Source organism: Opisthorchis viverrini (genome assembly GCF_000715545.1).
Source record: "Opisthorchis viverrini unplaced genomic scaffold opera_v5_188, whole genome shotgun sequence".
In the NCBI taxonomy this organism is placed as follows: domain Eukaryota; kingdom Metazoa; phylum Platyhelminthes; class Trematoda; order Opisthorchiida; family Opisthorchiidae; genus Opisthorchis; species Opisthorchis viverrini.
In genome coordinates, this window is record NW_008751842.1 from 154,862 (window position 1) to 182,821 (window position 27,960).

The 27,960-nt window shown below is 45.0% G+C and overlaps 1 protein-coding gene across 1 annotated transcript in view; it reads left to right on the forward strand.

Moving 5' to 3' along the window:
- The window catches only part of T265_07774 (hypothetical protein), a gene marked incomplete at both ends in the record, with an annotated part of 78,291 nt that overhangs the window by 35,998 nt on the left and 14,333 nt on the right, over nucleotides 1-27,960 (forward strand). Inside the window, 5 exons of the mRNA XM_009173386.1 lie at nucleotides 3,514-3,700; nucleotides 6,629-7,240; nucleotides 8,788-9,956; nucleotides 12,935-13,269; nucleotides 21,303-21,699. Of these exons, the coding sequence (XP_009171650.1) occupies nucleotides 3,514-3,700; nucleotides 6,629-7,240; nucleotides 8,788-9,956; nucleotides 12,935-13,269; nucleotides 21,303-21,699 (2,700 nt within the window). The remainder of the gene's footprint in view (nucleotides 1-3,513; nucleotides 3,701-6,628; nucleotides 7,241-8,787; nucleotides 9,957-12,934; nucleotides 13,270-21,302; nucleotides 21,700-27,960) is intronic.

Genomic DNA, 27,960 nt, shown 5'->3' on the forward strand with positions numbered 1-27,960 from the left:
TTCTTTAGGGTTTCGTTGTTAAACCAATGAAGCTCATGTTTGATTTGTACGCCCAGGTTGGCAGTTCTGTTACGATCTTTTTGTCACCAATCAAGTAACATCATCAGTACACATTAGTGTAGTGACGCGTCGCTATAGAATTCCACACACATTTGTAACCATGTTCCCAACTCAGTCAACAACTCCACCGTCAAGTTTATAAACTGAGCTCTCCATACTAAACCGACGGAGAGAATCGAAAGCGTCTTGAATTGCATTTGGTCTTTTTGAACGGGGTGCGTGGGTAGTGAGAGCCAGATGGTGGTGTTCCTCACTCGTGGATTACTTGCAAAAAATTGCACTAACCCTAAATTTTATGCTTTGTATTTCACTCAGAGAGAATCTATTCTGTACATTATGCGCCCTCTGAGCTGACGCTAATCAGCCGAGGAAACTGAGCAATTTTCTCGAACATTTTTCCGCGCTAAGCTTAGCTTTTTAAGGTCAACCTCGCGTATTAATTACGGAGGCCTCTCAACTAATCCTTCTTAAACTGCGTTAGTTTTCAGCTTATGCTGAGAAGGGAAAGGCACCCTGCAATTGTTATTGGGACTGATTGGTGTGGATCCCGCTGTGATCTAAACCCGCAACTTTCCTATTGGTAGTTGAACTTCCTTTCTGAGCCACAGTCCATTGATCAGCGTTGGTCAACTCGAACTTATGCAAAATATCTTTGGTCGCACACTAGTGCATTATGCATCAAGTACTATGAAATACTCCATTTTCGTTCCTGAGTGGTGCTTGCTAAGAGTGATTTTTCCGAACAAATCTCCCGTATTTGTATACAAAAGCAGACGCCCAAAAACATGTCAGAAAACTTATGTACAGCTTGCATGTAACAACAATATTTCTGGAGGCATTCGGGGGATACTGCAGCTTGATTGGCTGTTGGAACCATCTTTCGACTAGTCACATCTAGCCATGTTCGGTGTTGTGAATGAAATCCATTGGAAGGGGATCATCGCGCAACTGACGTTAGTGGATATTATCCCTTGTCAATCGCTCAGATCAACTGCTTTACGAAGGTCACTGACCTCTATACAGATATATCCCCCGACCAAGTTGTTAGCAATCTGGTTCGATTTTTCGATCTTATGGCTTTAGCTGGAGCCGTTAGTTCTCCTCCAATCCAGATGTGACTACCAATAGTCATTTGTAAGCATATTTCTAGTTCTTAGTGCATTTCAATTAGCCCAAAAATTAACTACAGCCTTGATGGCAGCGAGGACATATTTCTCGTCAAACTGACAAAAATTGGTATTGTACGACAGCGTTATTGGTTGTAATACACCAATTGCAGGCCAAATATTACGCAATCCTTTGCTCCACATCTTATTCACATCTCATGGTAAGGAGTACGTTATCCTCACATGTTAGCCGGTGAATATGTATTTTTCTCCCTACAAGAAATTCTCAAAGTATGCCGATATTGCGGAAACGGCATTTTCTCTTTGTAAGTAACCCCACCTAAGGAACGCTTTAAGCTGGTGTTTTTACGGACAGTTTCTTTCCATTGCTGTGGATCCTCTGTCAGCGCAGTTCCTCTTATTCAAGTATAGCTAAAACCACCACCAGTCAATTCAGTTCAGTTTTCCAACTCACTAACCGTGCTTCGAAATGCAGCGATTTCAGCTACTACAGCTTCGTTCATCGAGGACTAGGGGAATAAAGGAGTGAGGTTCAGGTGATAGAGGGGATGGACCATTCAGTTCATTGGCGTTTTTTGTTCGGTGTGAGATCTTCGAAGAGAAAGTGATGGCTTCCATGCAAGACCGCAACTGGCTGTAACGCAGCCATATGTTTCAGGGTCACCAACTATTGGTTTTCTTGCCCCGCCTTCCCCATCCTGGGAGGCAGGAGTTACCAACCTGACTGGGTTGACTGGTAAGGACTTCGTTGCCTCCATCCAATGCATGACCGGACGTAGTGCTCTACGAGGCAAATGGTTCCCTGCTATACGAAGTACATGGCCTGAGAGCGTAACCTGTGGAGTGTGAACAGCCTTTCTATCGAGTATGGACTTTCCCGAAAACCATCTGCTGTACTTCAGCATTACGGATCTGATTTTGCCACCTGATCCGCGCAACGCTTCTGAGGCATCGATGATCAAACAGACTCCAGAAACCTTCCACGCGCAGCGGCTACGTCTTTGTCCCATAAGGTAGGGCAGATCGGACTACGGCACCATACCCTGTTTCCCTGGCAGCCAAGCTGATGTCACGTCGGTGTCACAACCGTCTGAGGTTAGAAAACACTGTCATGGCCTTCCTACTTCGAGAAGTAATTTCATCTTTCATCAGTCCTTCGGGACTTGCGCAGCTGTGCAGATAGACGAACCTATCTGTCACATCGATCGATTGATCTGCAAGTATGAGGTTTAAGTTTGATTCCGGCCAATCTTGCAGCAGCGTTTTACACTTTGCGGGTGAGAAGCGCATCCCGAACTCTTCAGCAGAATTATTTAGGTTATTTAAGACAGTTTGCAGTTCTAAAGCGTCGGATCCTAGGAGAGCAATATCGCTGACGTGCTCAGTGTCTGTGACATGTACAGGTCCAAGGCAAGGGATCTATAGAGCATTTATAAGAGACGAGTGTTCAGAAAGGGCACCCTTCATTTCTGACGATCAACGGAGTTGAAAGCAGATCGAGAAAACCTTTCAGTGTTGGTCCTTTGAAGAAGTGGCGCAGTTCGAACACCTGTCGCAAACGGAAGTTTTGATCGATGTAGCCCCATCCAAGGCGGAAACCAGCTTGATTCTCGCGGATCTGATCCACCGATGATGGATCAGAATTCGTAGGATGTTACCAGAGAAACGCTTGTCAGCTCTGACTAGTGAACTGATGCCTCAGTAGTTTCTACACGATGCTGTTGTGCACTATTTTGGAATAGGGGAATCACCTTCGATGCGGTCCATTCTCCCCGTACTCCAGATCCATATGTTGTTGGACATTGTCACGTGTGGTGCAGGTCAGAAGAAGGTATACATAAGGAAGTCGTTCAGTGGAAGCTTTTGCGCTCAAAGGAAGATGGTTCATGTGAGAAAGTGTGTTTTCCATGAACCAGTGGAAACGGTTACAATATTTTCCTCAAGCCGAGAAAAAGTGTGAGCATTTATGCGCAATTTAGTAACTTTCCAAGAATATCGATACTGTATTTTTTATTGATCTTGTTGGTACGACCTCTGTATTGTCATTACTTTCAGCGTAAGAAAATTCAAATGTGAGCTCAGGACTAAAAAGGAAACAGCTGATCGATTTCTTGGATGCTGGACAATCCCATTTTTTCACTTCGGGAGGCCTATTTTCTAATGTTACCTTTCAGAATAACGTTCATCACGTGAACTACACATTCTTTTTGGTTTTCCTCTTAGTGGTAACGCACACTATTGTATGACTTGTTGGAAATTTTTTGGAATAATTGGCATGCTATTTGATTAAAGTTACGGTCTTCAAACTCACGATCTCTGTACGCAGGTACGAATACCGCATCGAAATGGTTCACCAGGCGTCACGCGATCCGGGTCGTAGCGTTGTGCGCGAGTTCACTTCTCACTTTGAAGGCGGCGAATGTTGGGGATACAACAGATTTTTTCGCTTGGATTTGTTGGCCAGCGAGGGATATCTAGACGTTGAAACGGATACGTTGGTTATCAACTTTCAGGTAAGCTTCTAAAGACAACTCAGGAGGGAGCGTATATGTTTTCTGTCTCAAGATTGCTTTCATTGTCGGGATTTAGTAATGTCTACGTTGGACATCCTGCACGGTTTGTATATGATTCGGACTTATCTAGAATAATCCTCGCAATGTTTACTGGAGGTTGCGCCACGGATATACAGAATCAACTAACTGTTATTCTTGTTCTGTGTTGCCTTTGCTGTCTAGTGTCCAAAAGTGTTGACATTTTTTACGAAAGTATCACCGTTGGAGTAAAACTACCTACAGTGACGTACGGTGAAAGGGGGAACACCACCTGACTCACGTAATATAATATAATGATACTGACGAACTAAGCCACACTACAACGTTCCTTTTTGGTATGCACTTACAGTCGCTCGTTTTCAATGAGAGTCGAAAATTATATGGATATTTTGGGCGTTGATGTGCATCGCTGGAGTCCACAGGCCAAGAATATCCTCTTGACCACTTAGTATCTACTTGGTTTCGGTCTAACGGTTATAAGAAAATTCCCTCCTTTAAAAGGTCATCACGTCGTCCTGAATATTAGTACACTTTGGCGGCAGCGCAAAGTTTTTATACAGTGAAGTCAAGTTCTTTTGCCGCCAACTATAGAAGCTATGTAACGGGTTTTTCCCATGTTCTCATCTCTTTCTCGCAATATCCGATGCCAGTAAAGGCAAAAAGTGGTTGCTTTTCTTCTTGAAGTAGACTATTCACAACTTTGCTGAGTACTTTTCGGCAGTCCACAACCGGTTTCGCCCTCTTGTGAATTATCAACTGGGCGCACTCTCAGAGTTTCTGTTAATCTCATGTTCCACTTGAACTCGAATGGGACGAAATTCGCCAAATGCTCTCATCAACACACCAATTTAATTTTAACGGAAAACTCAGTTAGATACAGTTGATTTACCCCTTTAAAGTGACCTTGTTCAACTGAATGCATTGCTTTGGGGGGCCTCAGGTTTCAGTTGGTACAACGTTCGAGATGTCAAGTACGTGTAGATGTAACTCGGGGACTGCGTCTACCTAATGAGTCCCAAGAAGGACTGAACCGCCTGTGAACTGTCAAAGGGTTTTCAGCAACCTTGTGAGTAGTTTCTTTCAATAAAATATACTGCGGTATCTAGACCATCATACCGAATGAAACTGAGCCGACGCTTGTTCACTACCTCCACTTGAAAAAAGTCGTCAAAGAGAGGTCAAGCTGTTTTTCAGTTGAGTTTCCCGTTAAAACTAAATTGGTGTGTAACTGGGAGTAGCTAGCGAACGGTCGCCTATCTTTTCGCCGTTTTTTTAATGGCTCGTTTCTTGGTGCGCCAGCGTTCATTATTAGGTTTCACGGCCTGTTATGCCTATAACCGGCTTGCTAGACATAGTATTTGAGCGTTTTAGTTGCCCCCTTCTGAGTGATTAGGCAGGCGAAATACCAATATTTTGAAATGCTGTGGCGTATTTGCAGTACCTAAGTTAGCCAACAGATGCCTGTACAAACATTCCGCCTGTCCTTTCCAATTGATTTGGTGGCGTGTCTCCATCACGTGATTCAATGTCGCGCTTTTTCCCCTCGCACTTGATACAGGTACATACGGGATGTTTTAATTTTATTCAACTTTCGCCCATTGCCGTCGGAATCTTTTAGCCTTCTTGTCTCTGATGATGAATACTTGATAGACCGCATTACAAATGGTAGCCACAGTGGATTGATATTACTTCATAAAATTTGACATCCACCGAACCCTGCCGACTGACTCCCCAACGGGATAACTGCGACCGCACACTGTTTGTGTTGAATCTTTTGAATGACGTGGTAAACACTGTGGGTTTGAAGTACAGTAAAGTTTCTAACGACTCCCTGTGATCAGTATTTCCTTGTCGCAATGGCCGGTTTTCTCTAATGATAGGCAATTCGCTACTCGATAATATATATCAATTTGGTTGGTTTGTTCAAACAGGATAAATACTGTACATAGTCCTCAGATGGTAGAAGGAAACTCTGCAAACAGCACGGATTCGAAACTGACTGTATTGAATCTTCAACCTCAGCTATTCTACTTGCGCGCGATTCCTATGCATTCACTCTAGATCTCTGCCTAATATTGTTTCACATCATGGTGATATATTTCTGTATACGTATGTGTTTACGATACCCTTACCCCGATTTATCCGAATCTTTCGGTCCAACGAATATCAGTTGCTCACTTGAACAAAAGCACACACTGTGGGTTTTATAATTATGAGCTGGCTATCCTTATTGTCCAGAAAATCGCATAGAGATCTGAGGTTAAGTCGATATGACCTGGAAGAACGCTTGTCGCTCGTTCACACATCCAGTGTGACCTCATAAACGAACTAATGGTGAAAATCGATTTGCAGGCAGTGCATTTGTTCACCCACGCTTGCTTTCTTTGGATTTTTACTGAATTTTTGCTCTTGGGCGTCGAATCGCCCAACAGGTTTCGACGTATTCTGTTGAAAGTGTTTCCTTCAACACTGTGAGCCTATTCTGTGCCCCATATGATTGTCCGGTGCCTATTTGGAAAAAGAACTTTGGTGGGCTTTCATCCTCAATATCTACCCGTTTACTATTCTCTAGCCTAGCCGGGTCCCGAGAGTAGCAGTACTTCAATTAGGTACAATAAAAATTGTTTTGAACTGGGTGCTGACTCCTATTCGGCGGTAATTGGTTACTTGAGTTAAAACGTGTAATGATTTCATGACAGGTTTGGCTAGTAATTATGATGACTAAGTAAGCATGGTTCTTATTTCTCCTGATCAACGAGTCTTGCCCATCTTTGTGTGCACCAAAATATCTGGGGGAATGTTTGTGATGGCTCCTTTTATGTTTCTGTTCTCTCCACAAAACTTTGTATTCTAGTCATTTTATTTGCCGTGTACTCACTTCTCCCTCAGGTTCGTGCCCCTACCTATTTCCAAAAATGTCGCGATCAACAGTGGCATATCGCGTATCTGGAAGCCACACGAGGTCAATGTTTCTCACAACTAGCGGAATTAAAGGAACGCTTGGAGCTGCAAATGACACAACAGGCCACACAACCCAGCACCTCTGAAGACGCAGCAGTTCGGGACAAGTCAGTGCCGCATGATTTCGCTTCATCTTCCGTCATTACCGGCCAGAATGTGGCAGTTACAGCTTCCGCAGGAGATGACGAATCACGCATTATCTCAGACACCGCGATATCAAAATATCCCATTCCAGAAAACGCTCCAAACCAGGCTGGTGAAGGTAATTTCACATCGCGCTCAGCAGATGAGGTACCACTTGGTCGGGCATCAGAATTAACTGGGCCACACTTACCTGGCTGGTGCAGCATGCTTAACTTCCCACTGAATGGCTCAGAGCAAGGTACAGAGAGTGATGCGATCGCATCCAGTCGAACAACACATGAGGACGATCGATCGGCGGGATTCGTTAACAGTCCATTAGAACCTTCCAGTGCCGATGTTGTGGAGGAAGAGAGCGATTCTGAACAGGGCACTGATCCTAATTTTCAGATCAGTGAGGTAAGTCGGTGCTTTTTTTGTCGTACCCTTCCCTCACTGACAGCCTTCGACCGATACTATTTTTGTTCTACTTTGTTTCGATGACACGCGGAATTGTTTCTCCTTTAACCTTTTCGTCGGTTCTCTGAATGGCAGGTCTCTGGGTACTAAATAAACGATGAGAAGTTCAATCTCGTCCTCAACATCTACTGTCCGATAGAATGTTCCGTCGTAGTTCGAAACCACTCCATGCCTTTCTTCCGAACGCACAGTTCAAGAACACGAGTAAAATTTTTCGGTATGATATACTTTGGTTAGGTAACTTCTCATCTCTTCGTGCAACTTTTATACTGAACCTGATAAGCTCTGCTCGACAGTTATAGCCTTCATGCCTTCATGGCCTTCGCCAAGGCAATTAACAATGGTGCTTAAACAGGACCAAGCTTTGCGTGAAAAAAGTTACTGCGACACTACTGCTCAACGACTGATTTTCATTGGTGTTGATTGTACTTGACGGAATGTCTGTTCCGTAAGTACGAACTCGAACGGAAACCGAATACTGCTCTAGATTTTACCCGTTACGTAGGTAACAGTCAAAGCAGGGCACGTGTGAATAGATCTGCTACAAGAGCATCCAATACTCAGGTGGGTATTTTCGGATAAATCGAATTGTTTGGCTGTACTATCGCTTCCTTGGTGCTTTCCAACGAGGTACAGCACCAATGCATAAGTTGGGCGATTTCTGTGGCATCCGTTCGTTCGGTCCGTGTTACCTAGCCCTCCACATGGCTGTGAAGCATCGTTGACCTATACAAGTACTTCATCTTGCTTCCACTTCTGTTATTGCTTTTTGTTTGGTGGACAGTACGCTTTTTCCCATCCCTTCACACACTCTAGTTCCGTGTTATGATAGCTGCCTCTTGTCTCCTATGTTCCCATCCCCCCTTCACAATACAGATTCGTATCTGAGTTATTATCGTATGACGTTCTGGTAGGAGCTTATTAGGCCTCAGAACGTTAGGTGAAACGCCAACAGTAGACAGCTACCCGTCGCAACAAACGCTGGACGACTGGAACAAATTCACTTACATTAGCCGACTAAAACTAAATAGTTCGTTTACCCATCGGGGTCGATAGCGTTGTCTGTGATCCCGTTAGTTTTGCGTGATCCGAAGTGGCAGACCTGTCATACCTGGAAATCACGAGTGAACTGAATAGATGTGATTGCGTTTAGTTTGCAACATGTGCCTAACACTCATTCTTATTTCTTGCCTACTTAGTGTTCAGTAGGTATCTGTTTCACTAACCAAGTGTTTGTATTCTTATCGGTATGTGTCAAGTTGTCCTCCTTTGCTACAGGACTGATTCCGTTCCTGGTTGAGATTTTCTGGACGTCCACAATTTTTATTCACCTGGTGCCTATTTTCCGTTCATCCTTCTCAGGTTTTGAACTTAGTGTATGCATTGTTCCGCTAAATTTCTGTTCTCTGTGCAGTCGTCAACAAATTACCTCTATCTTCTCTGGAATTAGACGGGTAATTGTCTGATTACTGTTGTTTTATGTTCAGGTAACGGCACAACCAACTTCCTTCAGCTACCCACCCCAACCCACGGTTGAGCCTCTTTTAGGCTTACTCGTATCATCCAACACTCAAAATCTTACCCGGTCCATTCTGTCCAGTGTTGACCTGAGCCCCTTCACTGCCTCGTATGACAGCGAAGATCAAGGGATAATCGGTCTGTTGCCTTCCCAAGAGGCAGCCGATAGGAATCATATGTATGAAACACTCGGAGACGGTGCGGAGCATAGGGATTCTGAAGAGGAGCGCAGTAACTTGGAGGAACCGGTGACCCAAAGTGAACACTCAGGTGACGCTGCTCTTCCGGGGTTAGTAGAACAACCAGTTGAGTTTAGTGAAGGTGACGACGATGGGTATGATGCTAATCAGCAAACAGGAGGTAGTGCTATGCACTCGCACCACAGCATGGAACAACATACGGATGAGGATGACTATCAAAGTTCTCAACACCAGGCTGACGATACAGACGAGTATGAATCCCTTTCAGCCGAGGATAGCCCTAGGACTCGATCCGAACCCAACCTCCGAAAACCCCTCAATCAAACTGCTGCTTCAACATCTGCGACAACAGCTGTTGCTTTTCAGCTTGCTCTGAACACCTCTAGCAGTTTTGAGAAACCTTTTGATTTTGATTGCGAAAATGAAAGTTCCGTGGATGAAGCCACTGATGACCACTTTGTTGCTTCAAGTCAGCTCAACAGCGTACACTGTCCTCATGCCTCTTTGAATCCCGAAACCGTATATCAAGCGGCTGATGATGGCCAAGACTGTTCAGGGAACTTCAGTCTGATAGAAGACATGTTGTGTTTACCGGCACCACGAAACACAACACCCAGTCGCCATCAACCTCATCACTGTAATGGCAACCAGAAACGGGATGCTTTCCGTCGCCGAAGCGATCGTAATAGTAGCAGACTGTTCCGCTTTCGATTCACGCCCAAACCACGCGGTAGCGGTGTTGCTGCTGGTGTTCGTAGCAACCTTAGATTTTTTAATAACGGTCCGGCAAATCGCTCCAGACATTTCGACGGATCACGGACGGCGATTTCCGAATCCGTGTTTACGTCAATAAACAGCTCTGATGAGCAGGAATGTCATCCGGACAAATCGAACTGGCACTGGAATCGTGCAATACCAACTTCTCAAGCTGTAAATGAGTAAGTTTTTCCACTGGTTATGGTTACCATTTTATGTTTCAGCCTCTCTTATGTATTATTTCTTATACTGATGACCCGGGGACTGGGACCCATCTCTGAACATGTAATCTGTAGCTGGCTGGATCTTTCATGAGGTATGGACACCCTCAGTGGATTGTAATTGTACGTCAGGTCGGGAAAAACCGTGCTTCATCAGTGCAACATCAGTGTTGGTACTGATGCATATATATATATATAAAGCCGTGCACTTAGGGGGGAATTTCCAACACGCAAAGTTACCGAGGATTTTGCAAAGAATATTAAAAATAAGAAAGATGGAATTAGGATTATGTTGTGGTGAACCTTGCTTCAAGCTATCCACCATCAAGGTAATGTCGGTTGGACATCGACGCAACAATACTTAGGTTAAGTTAGGTTTTTCTTCATCATCCCCATACTCATCGTTTTTTTCCGGCCACGCCCAAAGTGCTCAAATAAGGCACAATATAGTGGATAGTGGACATACGTAAAACGTGTCTCGACCCCCAGTCTTATTCAATTTTGAGTGGTCAGCATCCTAGTCATTGATGACGTGTTGTTTCCATAAGTATTGGCCATTCTGCGTAGGCAGCTATTTTCAGATACGCTCATCCGACGGGTATTATCTACGTCAGGAGGTCAGGTTTCATATTCATGGAGCCGAACTGCGCACACTAAGCAAGCAAATTTTACCCTTCAGAAGAGAGCGAATACTGTGACGACGGATCTTTGGGACTGCTCTGGATGTTTGAATACTGCTCTGGATTCGGTGATTCAGGGTGGTTCATCCCCTAACACATTCACTAGCATTCATGCAATCCTCAGTTAAACTGATTTGTTGAGTTTAACCAATGTTGTCACCTGAAGTTCTCGAAGGCACAACCACATACCTCAGTTTCGAAGACACGAAGTATATGACCAGCAGCACAGCTTTGATTTTTAGCCAACCTAATTCGATCCATACGATTTTGACGCATCACTGAAACTGAAAACTCTTCCAAAACCCAATATGGGTTTTGCCCTTCTCGGGGCTCACTAGATAAGTGTAGTTCGCGAGTTTTCATCAGCTTCGTTTTGCATTTGAACACCAGTTTTTAAGCCATCGCGGTAATACACTCCTTGCACATTAAAATTGGAACAGTCGACCGATCCTCAGCTGAGTGTCGTTTGTGATATTATTCATTTTATTCAACTTATTCCAGTGAGCATAATTCATCACATGCATATAACTTGATGTCCAAGTAAGACATAGGGTTGATGGAAACTCAGGGACAACGCCTACCTAGTGAAGGGCAAAGCTGGTACTGAGCTGCTGAACAATTTTCAGAAGCCCTATATGTAGTACATTGCGTCAAGAAATGTACTTCGTTATCTCGAATATCGTGTCGAGTGAAACATGAGACCGCCTTTCCTCAACAGATTCGGTTGGACAATAACATTAAGAAAAAGACAGGGATTCAGCTGGAATTCACTTGAGCTACCCGTCAGCATCAACTTGCAAAGGAGTGTATTTCGCCACTTACAATCCACGCTTGGGTATTGCCAGTCAAACTGATGCTTCTGGTGAATGTTGTGGCAGGACAGTGCAAGTCGGTAGTGTTGAGACTATACCTTATTAGACGGTGACCTGATTCCACCCAGCCGTGCACCGATAGTGTATCCTCGAATGATGGAGGAATGTCTGTAGGCCGATTATCAAGCTCGGTGAATAAATTAACAGCCACCGAATCAACTACCAACGTTGGTCTCATCAGTTCATTGGAACGAGGGAGAACGTCTGGATTTCGTGATGCAGTTGTGATGGTTCTTTTCTAAGTTTCGTGTTAAATGGTAGGATTACGGTGCTTTCTTTTTATGAAGATTTTTTTATTTAAGGATTGTATTCAGGGTAACAACCTTTGTGATCCAGTAGTTTTACAATGTGAATTCTAATTGCTACCAGAAAGCACGTTACCTTCAATCACCCCTACTTGACAGAAGCCACGGTACAGATAGAATGAAACAAACCCAGTCCTAATCATCCAAAGCGAACCGAGGAACGGCAGGTACCGTAATTGGACACAGCTGACGTTGTTTGTTCAACCTCTGCTAGAACAATAGGATAATTTTAGTGATGGCATCTTCACGGAGCTACTTATCGTTTTTCGATGTTACGATTTGACGATATAGGACAAAGCAGTCAGGAAAAGTCGGAGGCACATTTAGCATAAAGGAAACAAGGAAATAAACGTTTAAATTGCTAAAGCAGGTGGGCAATCCTGCAACCAAATCTCTCCGGACCGGTATGCCAGATTTGTCAGTAATTTGTCCTGGGTACTAACAATAAATTCATCTCTGGGTAGGTCTCTGTCTATGCATCATTTTGTAGCCTCATATGGGTCAAAAGGTAACCTTTCTAATTCTGGCATCCTTTTGGGTTGCAGCTCTCCATCACTCGATTTAAGAAGCAGTTAAAGTGCTCCAAAATGGCGTTTCTTAAAAATATGGTGTGCTGTTCCTGCCGCAGAAGGACAGTGTGAAGATCAAAAAGCTGAATGAGAGATAGCGCTGTCCACGTCTTGGTGAGACTCGGTTGTGAGCTATGCATGCTAACAGTTACATGGCGCTTTATCGTCATCATCATCCGCAACATGAAATCAGTCTTCAACACTGATGCTTCGCGCTCTATAACTAATGGCAGTCTTTTATAGAGTACTGCAGTAGTATACGAAAAGTTAGATGCCTCAGTCGTACTAGTTGGAATGGGCAGCTGCTTTTTTCCCTGTCAGGTCACTCTGGTTGTGGCGTGGATCAACAGTGTTGCATGTTTTCCGTGGAGGACGATCCTAATGAGTGTGAATTTCATTTTATGGAAGGACACACAGGCAAATTTACACACCAGCCAACAAGCCACTTCATCTTTTCCCAATTACTGGTGCTTTCCACTTGATTCGTTCATTCCCATGCATTATTTTTTATAGGCAAGGAAATCTTAACTATGGATCCGATCATGTTACACCGGCCCCATCCTCGAATTCCGCATTCCGATCCCTCGTTCACACCACACGATTTCCCGGGTTGAGCGCACAGACTGGAATAACCGATCAGAATAATGATTTTCTTTTGGTACAAGGTGCGTGCGCTGGAATTCATCAGACTGACGATCTACTCACAGGTGAGGACTGTAACGCCGTTCCGGTATCCCTTGCCAATCGCCTTTTCTTTCGACGCCTGAAGCGACTTTCAAAGGAGACACGTTTGTTGAAACAATCTATCCAGAACTTGGAGAATGACGTGGATAACGAAACAGGGACAGGTAATTGGTGTTACTTACAAACTTTTTTTGAATTTAGCCTAAATTTCCCACAGTCTTCCCCTTGTTTTTCCCCACCTTTTTGTTTACAACCGCCTCACCGTTATTGAAAAGTGTTAGAGCTATTACAATCTTGTTTGAGTCATTTACTCGCTGCTTATTGGTCACTCAGCAATGGCTGGTCCATGTTATACATTATTTTGGTGAGCACCTCAACATTTCAACCACCCACTACTCTGATTTTTTGGATACCCCTCCATATGCACTCTTGTGTATTCCCTTTGCTGCGTGGTCAGTATGAAAAGTATACTCAGCACCGCCACAAAATAGTTCGGAAAATCCTCGTAACGCCTTAGTATGTTGTTGTCCAGAATATATACGACATACAGCTGTTGTATTGTTGACTCACCGTTAATGTGCGACTAGCTTGCTTTGCTAGTGCGCAGTTAATTCGGGATGACTAAATAGCATTTCGCTTAGAACAAGAAGTCACCAGAGGACAGGTTAAAGTCATCTGTTATGTGGTACTTCATTGGCTATTTTGTACACATAATTCCTATGCTAGAACAAGATTATGAACAGATTTGTAACAGACAAGTGCGCGTAGATAAATAGGACCAGTACAGCGACCAACGGACATCACCATCTATAAACTATAAACTAGATTATAAACGTAATTCTTGACAAAGGTGTTCACTTGACAACATTAAGCCCACGCTTTCCGTAGATTCAGATGTGTTTACGCAGGTTTACCTTGCGACGCTTCCACAAAGCGTGATAGATGATTGTTATGATATTCGGTAAACTGGAAAGCCTGTCCTGGCCCCCTGCACTGTGGACACTGATGATGGGGAGCGCCAGAACTAGATAGGTTTCGAACCCGTTGGTGTCAGGTTCCTTGGGGCGTATCCACGAATCTTAGTGGACAACGGTGCCTCAGTTCTTTCGATACACGATCATTGCAAGTGCATTGAAAAAGTCGCATGTATGAGGAGATACTCCTAAGTTTGACTTAGCTTTGAGTGTCTTGAACTTGTTTGCCTCAACGGACGCTGGGGTCGCCTGTCTTTCTGATTAATTTAGAAGCCGTTTTCTTGGGGGAGAATGCTTTTCCCTCTTTTTTTCCACAGCAGTTCTGTACGTTAAAGTATATCTGTTTATGGAGCCCTTATTCCGCAATACGGTTATCACGCTTTGCCAACACTTCAATGCCTCGATAAGACAAATTTTCCTGGTTTTCGTAATCACACTTAGCTTCAAAGTTCGTTTATCTGACAGGACAGAAGCTCCTAAACTCAAGGTGCTTGTCGGTCAAGGTTGACCTGTAAAACGTAGATCTGATTGAAGATCCTCTCCTTTTCTCAAAACCTGGCTATCAAGGTAGCAGAATGAATGTTACTTGACACGTCCAAAGAAGAATCCGAAGTTAGCATGGCGCTGATTCAAGGATTGAGTTTGTTTTTTTATCGTCCGACGTGGCAGTTGCAGCGGCTACTGATTTAGTTGGCTTTGTATATTCTAGTATCTTCGTGAGATATAATTTAAAACCGATCCAAATGGGTTCCCACCTGTTTGGGACGGTTTTTTACAGCAAATTGAAAGTCTTGGTTATGGGGACAGACCCCGGTGATTGACTAGTTATCGTTTCTCGTCATGCTACTCGTTGTCAACAAGTAGTTCAGAATGTAACTTTTTGGTGTATAACCTCTCGATAGGCTATCCCTTCAAACCCAGTGCAGACCATCGCCACACTATCCGAAACCCTCTCAAAGCCAACCGTCTGTTATTCATCTGCTCCCATTCACCGTTTGACACTCAGATTTCGGAGACTTGCCGCGTGACTCCTTTCTCCACCGTTTGCTCTGACGTCTTTCGTGCACACACTTGGTGTTTCAAGCTGAGGCCGCGAAAACCTCGTTCGCGCAAACACGTAGCTTGAAAACCATGACATCGAGATCACTGTTTCTTCGTTATACCTATGACCTGAATATGCCAATGCAAGCTTTTTTCATGAGGAACTGTGGTACCTGCAGTGTCCACGAAGAGACTGCACCTTACCATGGCATGACGGTTTCCGCAACTCAGCGACCATTAAGCTATATCCCGAGACACTCACAGAGTCTCTCATACCAGGTTGGTCAATGGTTAAAGATCTGACGAACACAGTCCCTTGGTACTTAAGGCTGGAGATCGGCACTTGTGGCGACTTGGACCGTAGAAATGGTAATGCATTTGCATTTCCCGCCAAGCACTGCTTTCTTGCGGTTAGGCTTTTGAGCCAAAGTCTTTGGTTCAGGACCCTAGTCGTCCTTCTTCCCAGGTGTGGGCGCTCTGACAGTATCCCGGCCCACGTACAGCCTTGACATAATACTTTCATGCCACAGCGGCCATCGCATGTTTCCATCAGCTGGGTCGCCTTACTCGCTGCAAAGAGTAGGGTAGGTAAGCGAAAACGGGCCACTGCAGCGGGATGTGCAGGGGTTGGTATCGTACTGAGTCAACGGACGGAATTATCCTTGCTTGATTGGATACATGTTGATAGTCGCCTCTGTGTGGTTCGTCTGGCAACGTCTGTAGAATTTTACTAGTTGATCTTTGTTTATTGTGTGTATATACCCTAACCAATTGTAACCCTGACACCGTCAAAGAAAGGTTCTACGACGCTCCAAATGCCCTGCTGCGGTGAGCTAAAAGCTCAGATATGGTGGTGGTTGTCGGAGAAATGAATACACAAGTGGGCAGGCTTAGCATATCCGAGACTCAATTAGGAGGTCTACATTGATTGGACTCCGTACGTACGGACAATCGGGAACGATTGTTCCAGCTGATCGCAGGCTGTTTTTATGCAGTGCTGAGTTGCGAAATAGCCGAAGTCGTTTGGCCACATGGTGTCCTCCGACAGCATACCGGCCACAAACTCAAATCGACCACATTGTCATCAGTAACTGATGGCGCGGATCAATAATCCACTGCCGGTCGTTTTGTAGCCACAGCAAGAACAAGCCACCAGACGGGTAGTCCTACCTTACATCAAGAATATACCAGAACTCGCAACCAGATTATTGGCTCAAAAAGGAATCTTCGTGGCCCACAAACCGGGTGCTGCTCTAAGGAAATTAATCTCTAAACCGAAGGACAACCGGGACAAAACCAAGAGAAACAATGTGGTATACCAAATCGACTGCAACAAATTCTACGTTCGACAAACTGGGAGAAAATTATGTACACGAATAAAGGAACACAACGCAGCTGTCAGGAGGCATGACCCCCTGTCCTTGATATCTATACACGAGGACCAAGAAGGCCACAAATTCAATCTGGAAAGCGCGAAAATTTTGGCATACGGAGACACGCGACGCGGAAGAGAATTTTTGGAGGCATGTTACTCTACGGCAGGTTCAATCAACAGGTGCATCGAACTGGATCCAATTTACGCACCTCTACGTGCAAAAGACCAACATCGCAACCGGAACACTCAAGGAGGACCGGATAATGGATTCACAAACGAAGAAACAAGGAACTCCTCGGAGTCAAATCAGTAAAGGTCACAAGCCGGAACTAGGAAGGACAAACGTCACTCCAACATCGACCAGACTACGACGGCGAGGGATACCAAGTTCAAAGGTCACGTGGGCGTCGGCGAATGAGGACATGGAGTAAAAGAACAACCAATGGAACCGCCCGACAGAATAACTAATCGCGGTCAAAAGTCATCCCCGGCTACAAGCATGTTTATCAACACACGTAACACTACTGAACGCACAACCACTAACCCACCGCTACGCAAAACTACGCACTGATGATGTCACTTCGATTGGTGATGAAACGTTTGCAACCAAATTGCCAGCTCAGCGAACAAAGGGGGCTCGTAGTGAGTGTTGCAACTACAAAGGGATCAGCTTGACCCCGGTCGTAACGAGACTGTTGGCGTCACTTGTGCTTCGTCGCCCTATGGTGGCTCGTGATACACTGATTGGAGAGCAGCAAACGGAATTTCGGCCTGGTAGGAGTTGCGTCTACCAGATCTTCACACTCCGTCAGGTGCTAGAGCAACGCCACACGTATATTAGCGACCCACAGTTATAGTGTTCCTGAATATCCAAGGGGCATTCGACTCGGTTGACCTGTCTGTTCTGCTTGACACGCTTGCCCAACAAGGAATGCCCCGAAGCTCTTGGTACTCTCGGACTTCCAGACGTGTGAGAGTATACAGCGAGCTCTCCAAAAGCTTCCGCACACAAAGCGGTCTCTGTCAAGGATGCCCACCCTCTCCACCCCTATCTAACTTCGAATCATGAGACGAACGGTAAAAAGTCTCCAAGACCCTGGTGTTTAAATAGCCCTTGACGAAATTCTTATCGTTGTGGAATATGCGGACGTCGTTTTCATCTCCAAAGAGGAGAGGGCGCAGGTGCTTTTGGATGACTAAATTCATCCCATCCTTTGGAACGCACTTTGCACCCACAAAGCGTAAGGTCCTGCTCGCGGACAAGCAGTCACTGAACGCACCACTTACAATCCAGGAAGAGGTACTAGAATTTGTGGATAGTTTTACGTATATTGGAAGTTGTGTTAGTTCTGACTAGTTGGACAGATGAGGTCAATGCACGAATCTGCAAGGCTCGGGTCGCGTTCGCTAATTTGAGACACCCATGGCGTCAAAATGGTGTTTCTCTGAATCTCAAAGGACTTGTGCATCAAGTTACAGTGCAGGCTGATTTATTGTGTGGCTATGCCTATTCGATCAGCGGAACGGAGACGTCTTCAGATGTTCAACAGTCGTTGTCTCAGAACCATAACTCGTGTGGGCTGGTGTCAGCGAATCCGTAATGAGGCAGTTAGAAAGCTCGTTTTCGGTTGTGCAACGGATACTTCCATCTTAAGAATGTGTCCAGCACCAGAAGCTGCGTTGATTGGGACGTGTGTTACATACGCTGAACCATCGTTTGCCGAATAGAGTGCTGTTTTCAGTGCCCGATTCACAGTGGAGGAAGCAGAGAGGTTGCCAACCCTTGATCTTACAGAGGGTATGAAAAAAGTTACGAAATACTTGGGTGCTGTCGGTGCTACTCGCCTTCCAGGATGGGGCCGCATGATTCCCAGTATGCCTGGTTGGATACGCTGCAAGATATGGCTGCCAACCAATGTCAGTGGCGTTCTTGTCAGTTTATAGCCGGATTGCCTGAATGTGTTTGGAGGTGTAGGCACCTCGGAATGATTCTGGTTAGCCAGCACTAAGTCCCTTCCCCGTCCACCTTTATTCTTTTCTTCACAATAAGGCTTTTAAATAAATCATGGTTGTACTGCAGTGAAGCATCGCTGTTTAACACCGATGCTGTCGATACTGCTTCTGATGACGATCATAATGCAGGACAGTAGGGAATGGTCACCCGAACTTCTTATGTGTTCAGATCAGCATTTTTCATTACTTCATGTAGTTTCTGGTTTTACTCCTTTCGGTTTGATCACAGGCAGCTTGACACCTAGCGAAGACTAATTGGTGAGTGACATGGTTTCAAGGTTAGAGGAACAGTTCCGTATGATGGCACGCACCACAAGAGTATATTTGTTAGTGAATAGCTGTCTACTTAACACGCTTAAGTGGTTAGACCGTACGGACAATTATCGCAGTTCAACAACCACCCTTTTGTCAGACTGCGCTTACTTAGATCAATATGCATTTCATTTCATCTTGCTGCCATTGAACCTGTTTACTCTTGCACGTTAGATGTGTGGTTAACCACGTGATGCTGTCACATGCGTACTTTTGTGGTACACGTGACTAGAGGTCATCCAATTAACCTAATTCAGGTACTCTGGCCATGTGTCTGTCCTGATACTGATACTGATACTGGATCGCTTATTCCTCTTTTAGCTGTTTTGTAGCTTTTTTCACTGGCGCTTCGATACTCTAGACCTAAATTTCGACCAATACTCTGTGTGCCTCATTAGGTACTCGTCGGTTGTACTTCACTACTATCTGACCGTACTCGTAGATCTGATCCAGCGCATAAATTTTCATATCAGGATTAGTTTCGAAGAGGATGTTCAGCTAATTGTGATTAGAGTAATCACCCAACCGATATTCTGTCGCTGTCTTCTCTTGAGACCAAATTCTTCATCATCCCTGTATGGCGAATTCGATATCTCGTTTCTTTAAAAGTAGTCCTGTAATAACGAATAGAACCCAGGCTCGCGGTAACTCAGTGGTTAAGCCGCGAACTTGCTATCCGGAAGGTCCGGGGCTACAATCCAACCCTTGAAAATGGACTTCCGTTGTTTAGGCTTGGGTGCTCTGGTATTATCTCAGCCCCCGTGTTTCCTGTGAGTGAAAAAATCGTTCAGCTGTAGCACCCTTTCGGTGCCTAACTGCCATGCCACCGAGGGAGGAACGAGGGCTGAGATAATGCCAGGTTGCCTAAGCCAAGACAGGGGAAGTCGATAGAAACAGGTTGTGTTCGAACCGCGGACCTTCCGGTCAGTAAATTCGCACCCTAACCACTGAGCCATCCCGCCCATGTCATTATTTATTTATGCGTAATCCAGGTTCAAGTTCGGCCTAAGTGTGAGTGAACTCCAGTAGCTGCTGTACATAGCAAAGTATACACTTCGCTTCTGTATGTAATAGGTACGATACTTCTAATGTATATCTATATATCTAAATATACAGTCCTTCTTTGTCATTACAACGTCGATAAACTTTGACCTTTGGAAGGAGAAAAACTAGCGCTTGTTGTTGACGTGTAACCTATTGGTGCTTATATTGTATGATTTTTCTTGAACAAGTGCTCGGCCGAAAACCTCATCATTCGTCCAGATTAGTAGGTATTTTAAGCAGTTGCTTGCGTTCTCTTTGGGGTCTGACTTTCGCCTTTGAACGAACTAGAGCAGAAAACAGCAAATACTGTTGTGTTTGTTCCGTTCGCATTTCGCATTCAATACAATATAACCCACTTTACTTGGAGTATATTCTTACTTCTCCATTCTCCCAATTTCATGCGCGCGCAATGGCCCAATTGGATAGAGCGCGAGTTTACTGACTGGAAGGTCCGTGATTCGAACCCGACCTCTGTCTCTCGACTTCCCCTGTGTAGGCTTGGACAACCTGTCAGTATCCCAGCCTTCGTGCAAACTTCGGGTGGCATGGCAGTTAGGCACCGAAAGGATGCTACGGCTGAACGATTTTTTTCAATCAACGTGACAAGATGCTGATGTGTGACTATGGGGGTCTTTCTCTGTTGAATGTTTACTGAACGTATGGAGTTTTCTGGTCGTCTAGGTAGCTTGAGACAGTTCGGTGGACAAGATGGGAACTACTAATGGGGGGTTCGTGGTCCAAGTATGATACTTAGTTGATCGCAGTCAGTCTTGAGCGAATAAGCGTTACCTCAGCCCTTGTGCTTCGTGCAGTTATGCAACAAAAGGGTGCCACAGTCGAACGAATTGAATTGATTTTACTGATGAAGTTTCAACAGTGCCATCGGTCCTATTCAAATGGCCCTACCGATAAAGGTTATCGTTAGGTATTCAATCTAACCGCCTGAACGCCTGGCACAATATGGAATATGGACTATCCAACTGTTCGCTGTTCTTATGTAAATCACTACACACTGAATGCCAGAGGCCAGCGTGGGAAAGTGGCCCTACAATCATTAGTAATAGCGAATTCAGTGACCGTGTAATTTAGTATGTTAGCCCTACTTAGTTATTATTTTTATGATTATTTTTATGGAAAAATGGAACTGCAAACTGTGTTGGTGTTTGTCTCTCAGAATGACGTCCGTATTAACTTAACTGAGGAATCGTTTCGGCGAATAAATTAGTTTAGATATGAATCAGCTTGCTAGCCGTGTTACTTTACTATTTTGGATCGGTAAGTTTCTAAGGACATTTGTTTATTTTCTATTATTTGTAAACGACTGGCCACCAGCGGTTCTCTAAGAAGGCTGAATTTGTGCCCAATTAAGCATCAAATTTGATGAAATCTCTAGCCATGTACTCGCACCATTGCTTTCTCTGTTGATCACTATTATCAGGGGACCGAGATGTAAGTGAACATGCGGAAGTGGTTCACTCGCGTCGACCAACCTCAGCAAATGTGTCTACTTACAGTAACCCAATAGCTGATGAGCATATCCGCAGCAAACCGCGCTCCGCCATCCTCAGTAGTCGGACAATGGCAAAGGCTAAGGCGACAACCACTTCGCCTCAAATGGCTGTCAGCTCCAACCTATTGGGATCCAATGCTTGTGAATGCAGGTTTTCTGATACGCCCCGGATTCTTCTGAGCAATAGATCGACAGATGAATCGCGGGGCTCAGCTGCACCTGGCCATTCGAGACGATCGTCAGTTCGAAGCGACAATGAAAGTTCGAAAGGAGAAATACAAAATCGTGGACTATTGGAAAAATTGTCAGCGAACACGCCATCTCGGTATGTTATTCGCAATAAGTAGGTAGACCTAGGAAAAATGGGTTAGTTCTGGTACGAAGTAACCCTCATCTCTTTATTTCTTCCATTTTTCCATACGCAACACTGGTCTTCCTGGCTGTGGTTACTCTCAATGCAGCTGTCACCTTGAAGCCAATGCACTGGTGTATTGTTTTTTACTGCTGTATATGTGGTTTGAGGGCTATGTATTCCATTCACATAGCATATTATTCTTCATCAGCTAAAAAGTCCATTCCGTTCCTTCGTCTTAATGATACTGAAAGCTTAATGCTTGGGTGTAGGACCTTATGGCAGTTGCTAGGCTTTGTTCCGAATCTCTCCCGGGAAGTGAGGTCCATTCTAGACTATGTTTAGCAGAGAAGCGAATAGAAAATAGACGACATATGTTATTTTTCCATATTTTCTTGTTCTGTTTCACTCTTTTCCACTTCTTCCACGACTTCATCCTCCTCGTTCTCTCCTAGTCGCTTTTGGCTGTTCTTCAGGTTACTTGAGGAAAAACTTTGTGTTATCCCCTTGCCTGTCGACACTGCTAAATTTCCCTAGCACTCACCGTCCACATTGCTGATCGGGAATTCACGAGGTTCTTACTGGATCCATACCCTAAGATTCGCGAAATAACCCCCACCTACACTCGGTTTGGAAAGAAGGTTGACCACACCTCTCGTGAAATCGACATTTAGACGTCACCGGTGAGCCTGCACTGACTAATTACAATGGGAGCTTGTTTCAAGCAATAGCTACTCGGTGGGCGAATAACTTATTTCTCACTGTTTTCAACTCCTTCCTTTATGTTAGTTTATGGATGGCTGTCTAACGCACTCGGTCATGGGTGTGCGGAAAGGTCGCCGGCGATGGGTCCAGTGAATCTCGTAGCTATTTCGTTTGACCCTTTTAGATCTCTTCCAGTCTTCTCTATAGGTTCAAAGCCCTTAGTCGTTTCAGCTAATTACTCCCTACCAAACTCCTGGTTTTGACTGTATGGGTCTGTTCAAGACAGAATGAAAGTCAGATCTATGCATGGTTAAGCGTGACGGTGTACAAAATGGAAAAAGTATTTGCACTTTCCCTGATTGCGCTTCCATCCTTAGTTTTCCTAATGGATATCCTCAACCATGCACGAAGATGGCTGATAAAAGTATTTGCACTTTCCCTGATTGCGCTTCCATCCTTAGTTTTCCTAATGGATATCCTCAACCATGCACGAAGATGGCTGATTGGTTAGGGCGCAAATTTGCTGACCAGAAGGTTTGTGGTTCGAACCCGACCTCTATGGACTTTTCCTGTCTTGGCAGTTTCTCAGCCCTTCCTTCCTACCTTCTGCTGCAGTGGCAGTTAGGCACCGAAAGGGTGCTACCGCTAAACGAGTTTTTCTACACTGGTCACATATGTTCAAGTCACTTCGGATCAGGATCCCTAGACTCCGTGCTTCCATAACTCAATTCAGTTCATGCACTTTAGAATACCCGTCACGAAGAGATTGGACCTTACCGTGGTATGACGGTTTTGTACCCCCGCGACCCGTTGAATGTAGATACTTTCAGAGTCTCTCATATCAGGTGGATCAATGGTTAGCGTTTTGATGAAGACAGTCTTCTGCAACATTTATGGCGAATGGTTCCTTCCCGCCAAACACCGCTGTCCTGTGGTCAGGCTTTTGAGCCAAAGACTTTGGTTGAAGCTCCTAGTCGTCCTCCTGTCTAAGTGTGGGCGCTGTGACAGTATCCCAGCCCACGTACAACCATGAACTGCACACATACAAATAAACTCATGCCAAATCGGCGTTCGCGCGGTGCCATCAGCCGGATCGCCTTATTCACTGCATACAGCAGGACAGGTGAGGGAAAACAGGCTACTGCTGACGCCTTCCTTCGTTCACTTTCACATACTTTTTCCTCTACCACCCCACCTCACTCCATTAATAACGATCTCCTTGTGGGTTCATCACTTGGGATGTACAATTCACCCTAAAGGGTGAATAGCACCACAGATTTAGAGCTGTCCTGGATCTCTGTATCATTCTTGGTTGGGCGGATTTGAATTATATACTATTGGCGGATTAGGAAGAGAATCACTGGCCTGTTAGCGTCGTTAACAGTTAAGGACAGTACCGCGTTTTTACCAAATTCGCTATTTTAGACGATGTTACCGACTGACCAATCGGGGGATTCCCTCAAACGACTCCGATTCACTTATGGATGATGAAGAATCTAGGTCTCTGATTTCTTCCATTTGTTGATGAAGTGTGCATGCACATCTCACTCGTCCTCTCCGGGGGAGGGATTCCCTCAAACGACTCCGATTCACTTATCGATGATGAAGAAGAATCTAGGTCTCTGATTTCCTCCATTTGTTGACGAAGTGTGCATGCACATCTCAACTCGTCCTCTGGAACTAGCCTAGACGCCGCCATGTGAAACTCAGAGACGGTGAAACAACTGTCGCTTTGGAGTGTTATCTCGGAATGGAAGCAACTCAGTTTCCGGCATCTAATTGCATTCCTTCTCACAAGTCTGTGCACTACTCAGTTGCCAAACAATTGCCTATTAGCGAAAGACAAACACGATAACATCTTGGCTACCCTACGCCCGGCAAAGCCCAGTTTGGACAAGAGCCTTGTGATGCATGACACGCAATCTGTAGCAAACCTCGGTCACCTCTACGTCCAGCGCGAACCATGTACTTTACCGGTCTCACTCTGGAGCCAACTGGAAATGAGATGAACAGATGTTAAACATCTTCGTAATGCTCACAGTAAACACCCTGTTTGCCAGATGGGCTGTGCACATGACTATAGTGGGTAAGCAATCGCGGGACTATCCAGGCGAGATAGAAACTTGTTTGAATGATCAGAAATTAAATCGCCTGTCTGAGGGGCTCTATTGAAAGCTAATGACTTTCAGGGACGAGGCTTAATGAGGCCTTCAAAATCTGCCATTCTGTCCAACTGCTTTACACGTCTACAGAACTTCGCCGGCTACCTCTCCTTGAGCCTTTGACTCAAAAGTGCCCCACAAGGTAATGGGATAATTAATGGGGGACCTTGACTCTGTCATCTGACTCAAAAGTCTCACCCGTGAGGCAGCGGATGGTAGGGTTTTCTTCAGGGACAGAAGCCGATAACTCAGTTGTCTGACCTGCTCGGTTGCAGGTCATTGGTCTAATCCAAGGGCACAAGGAGTAAGACATTACTGTGTCACTCCTAATGTGGTTGCGCACCTCAGGTGCCTTTTGAGCAGTACTGGACTGTCTCATTTTAAAAGTATTTCGATCGTGTGGAATAATGCGATGGTAGTCACGGTCTACCGCTGAGCGATCTGTGTGCGCGTTTTTTATGGTCAACCTTTTCTAACCCGTCCTCTTTCGGGGAAGGCAGCATCGTTGTTTCCATGAATATGGACATGCTGGTCGCCTGGGATAAGCACCTTACTGCCTTCACACTCCTATCGCAAAAGATAGACCACCCCCTAGCATGACCACTCGCAGTACGAGGTCTCGCTGCTCTTGGTCTGACTGCTCCCCTTTGACCGTCTTGGCAATGTCGCACCTAGTAAAACAAAGTTCCAGCCAGGATAATTGCAGCACTCAAGCCCGACCACCACGCAAGGTGGCAGCCTTAGATCAGGAAAAATTATAATACAAGAACGTTAGTCTCATGCTGATTTATACCGTGTTATCTGTCATTTGGAAGGCTATGAATGATATCAAACCGACTATCCGGTCAGGTTTTGTAATGTAGGGTTCGACATTGACTCATATAATGTAAGAGGTATTTTTCAGCACATGTTCTGCAAAAATGCACTCGTCAACTTATCTCTCGTGTAGTTATCACTCATTTGGGTAACCTCCTTGTATTCTCAAACTTAAATAAACCTAGGGTCTCTTCCATCACGTCGTGCCGTGCTACAAATTTTGTAAACATCTCCATACTTAATAATGTCCAAGTCGACTGTATTCGTCAGTAGCACGATTATCTTGGCTACATAATAATGTCCACCTCCCTGATTCGTCTGATCACTTTGTTCAAACTGAAGCCTCGCTAATGTTCATTTCGAAGTGAATCACCAAGGTCGGATGCATTGAGAAGAGGGTCGAAATCGTTGAGGCGAAGAAATCGTCAGATAGAAAAATGTTCTTGTTTCACGGTTTTTATTCATTAGTAAACCTCAGTTTATGGGGAACTAGCTGTCGAAATTTTCGCTTTAACGTTTCCTCGAAGAACGATTTACATCAGTGCAGGAAACTCCCCTCCTGAAAGTATCAGCGAAAAGAGTGTGCTTACAAGGACAGGAAAAACTCGAGGCAGCTGATCAAGGGTGGAATTCTTTACCTCAAAAATCTTTATTTTGAAACTTCGTTAAGCAGCAAAGGCTATTGCGAACATTGGGACGCTTTGCTGCAGCTCTGCAGTGACAGTCCGAACCCCGTAATGTCGACCGCAATAGGTTCAATCAGGGTCCATGAATTCATGAGATCTCCGAAAACCTCAGTATTAGAACACATAAAAGACGTGCTGCGATTTGTTAACACGTGTCACAGGCGTAGGACATGTGGGTTAAATACCTCAGACAGTTGATACCCTGTTCACCAGACACGTATTCTTTGATTTCCAAGGGTCACCTGATCAGTGCCATGGTTACCGTGTGGATTGTTTCAAGGTCCCTCGTGCACACAGACGGGGGTGGTAGGATTTGATCGTTAGTGTTTCACTGGTCGCTAAAGCATATGGTTTGGTGTTGTGTGACAATTCTCCAATAGTCCATAGAGTACGCTTGGTGGCTTCTTTCCAAGACGTGTCTAGTGGTTGATGATGCGGGGTTATGGGTTGACGTTGTATCATCCTTATCGCCTCCCGGAGAAATGTACTTCATGAGTAAATTAGCTCAGTCATTCAGGTCGCATCATCCCTCCACCAAATATACGACTTTGGTTGTTTACTTTGGCTGCTAGTAGTTTGTAGCCATTCGGGGACTTTCGATCTGAAATCCAGTGATGGTAATTTATACAAGTTAAACGGGGATGCGGAGTATATAAGTAAAAGTATCACCATCATTCTCCGTTGTAAAATCCACGTACTTGCCGTGCGGTGGTTATAATTGCCACATCTTCGTTCGCCGATGATTCGGGGAGATGGAGTAAGTAGCTACGCATTGGAGGCAGTAACCGATATAACTGATGAGTTAATACAGGGACGTCAGTGTACTTTTTATTGGGGAGGTCTGAACCTGAAACTATGCATTGAGGACAACAGCTTGGATACATCAGCGCCATTGAGCCCGCGACTGGACCATATCTGGTAATGTCTCTAACCATTGATATGTCCCGTCTCGGGATTCCATACCAGGGAGGCGACAATGACCAACGCAGCTGAGTTGGTTGGTAATGGCTTCCATACTTCGATACCAAGTCAGCATTTGACCTCACTTATCGTTGTGCGAAAGTGACTCTTCATGGAATTCGGTCGACTGGTACGAAGAGTACTTGACCAAGCCAGCGCAACCTGTGGACGTGGTCAGTTCCCCCATCGTGGGTAAGTAATTTCATCCGAAGACCATTCGGCGTACCTCAGCATTACGGATCCGGTGTTCCCAGCAGACTTGGGCAATGCTCCGAAGACGTCGATGGTTGCACACTGAAGCTTCTTGATGTTCACAGCGCGCAGCTGCTGGGTCTCTGCCCCGTACAACAACATGGTGCTCACCGAAGCATTGCAAACTCGACCCTTGACAGCTAGGCTGAGGTCACGCCTATGCCACAGGTGATGCAGGTTCACGAAATCTGCTCTAGCATTCCCAACCAGTATGGATATACGATCTATCACGAGACTACCGTGACTTATACAGTTACCCAGGTGGGCAAATTTCTCTACTACCTCAATCGGCTCATCCGCAAGCATGAGGCCAGGGTTCCAGACCACCCACTTTTGCAGCTGCACTTTACCATCTGCAGGTATGAGGTGCATGGCAAACCGTGAGGTAGGATTATTTAGATTATTTAATGGTGTCTGCATTAGAGCCTCGTCAGAACCAAGAAGAGCTATGTCGTCTGCTTACTCGGTATCTATGTGCGAGTGCCCTGGAGGCATTTTGATCCCATGAGCGTTAGGAGCTTGGGAGTGAGTTTTCCGTAGTCATGCCAATGATGAAGTTAAAGACGAAAGGTGAAAATCGTTCACGTTGAGAGCAGTTGACCGCCGCTCACGTGAACCTGCAATGGAATATGCAATTCGTGTACGAAAGCTTT